Source organism: Corvus brachyrhynchos, unplaced genomic scaffold, assembly GCF_000691975.1.
Source record: "Corvus brachyrhynchos isolate BGI_N302 unplaced genomic scaffold, ASM69197v1 scaffold26, whole genome shotgun sequence".
Taxonomy (NCBI): domain Eukaryota; kingdom Metazoa; phylum Chordata; class Aves; order Passeriformes; family Corvidae; genus Corvus; species Corvus brachyrhynchos.
The window spans coordinates 4,313,087-4,314,248 of record NW_008239324.1 but is presented as its reverse complement, the minus strand read 5'-3'; the positions used below and the strand labels follow the sequence as shown (position 1 = coordinate 4,314,248).

The window sequence follows — 1,162 nt, the reverse complement described above, 5'->3', positions numbered from 1 at the left end:
AGGGCGCCTCCGGTGCGGCCGGGAGGGTCTCTTGAGGCAAAGCCCCGCAGAAGCTCTGGCCGGCGTCTGTGCGGGCCCGCAGCCCCACGCTCCCTCATGCCTAAACACGGGTGTTTCCCTCCGTCAGGGTGGCAAATTCCATTCGAAGAGTGTTCATCGCAGAAGTCCCCATCATAGGTGAGGCCTTTTGCTTGCCTGTGGTCGCAGTCCCTTGGACTGCCCTCGCTGTGGCTCCCATCACTTCCCCTCCGTGTTCTCCCACACCTCCCCGCTGCTTTTGGCTCTCCTTACCCGTGCTCGGGCAGTACTGTGCCCTGCAGATGCTGCCTCGGTGTGTCTCTGCAGTCTCTGTAATGTTTTCTGTGACCTCACAGGCTGGCTTTTCCCACATGAGTATTTCTCAGCTTGTGACTTTCTCTTCTCTGCAGCCATTGACTGGGTCCAGATAGATGCCAACTCCTCCGTGCTCCACGATGAATTCATTGCACACAGACTGGGTGAGTGCTGGGGTGGGGAGGAAGATGAAGGTGGGTTGTGGGCAAAATCAGTCCAGAGATGCTGAAGAACCTTTGTCAGGTGCTGTTCCTTGATGAGTATTTCTCAGCTTGTGACTTTCTCTTCTCTGCAGCCATTGACTGGGTCCAGATAGATGCCAACTCCTCCGTGCTCCACGATGAATTCATTGCACACAGACTGGGTGAGTGCTGGGGTGGGGAGGAAGATGAAGGCGGGTTGTGGGCAAAATCAGTCCAGAGATGCTGAAGAACCTTTGTCAGGTGCTGTTCCTCCACTGTCTTGGCAGGAGAGTTAGGGGCTCTTGTGGTCTCACTCAGACATTCCTCTGATTTCCTGCTTCCCACAGGTCTCATCCCACTCACTAGCGATGACATTGTGGATAAGATGCAATATTCCAGAGTGAGTCAGGCGAAATGCTGGGGGGAATCATTTTTGAGGGTGGTGCGTGTTTGATCTGATGGAAAGCTCTGGCAGTTTCTTGCATGAAGAACCCATGTGTGTGTCCCAGGACTGCACGTGTGACGAGTTCTGCCCGGAGTGCTCCGTGGAGTTCACGCTGGACGTCCGCTGCAACGAGGACCAGACTCGGCACGTCACATCCCGCGACCTCATCTCCAACAACCCCCGCGTCATTCCGGCTGGTGCC

The 1,162-nt window shown here is 55.8% G+C and overlaps 1 protein-coding gene across 1 annotated transcript in view; it reads left to right on the top strand.

The window, feature by feature from the left end:
* The first annotated feature begins 555 nt into the window (after nt 1-555).
* Nucleotides 556-1,162, top strand: part of POLR2C (RNA polymerase II subunit C) — a 5,271-nt gene continuing 4,664 nt past the window's right edge. Inside the window, exons 1-3 of the mRNA XM_017740796.1 lie at nt 556-697; nt 863-915; nt 1,025-1,153. Coding sequence (XP_017596285.1) covers nt 556-697; nt 863-915; nt 1,025-1,153 — 324 coding nt within the window. The remainder of the gene's footprint in view (nt 698-862; nt 916-1,024; nt 1,154-1,162) is intronic.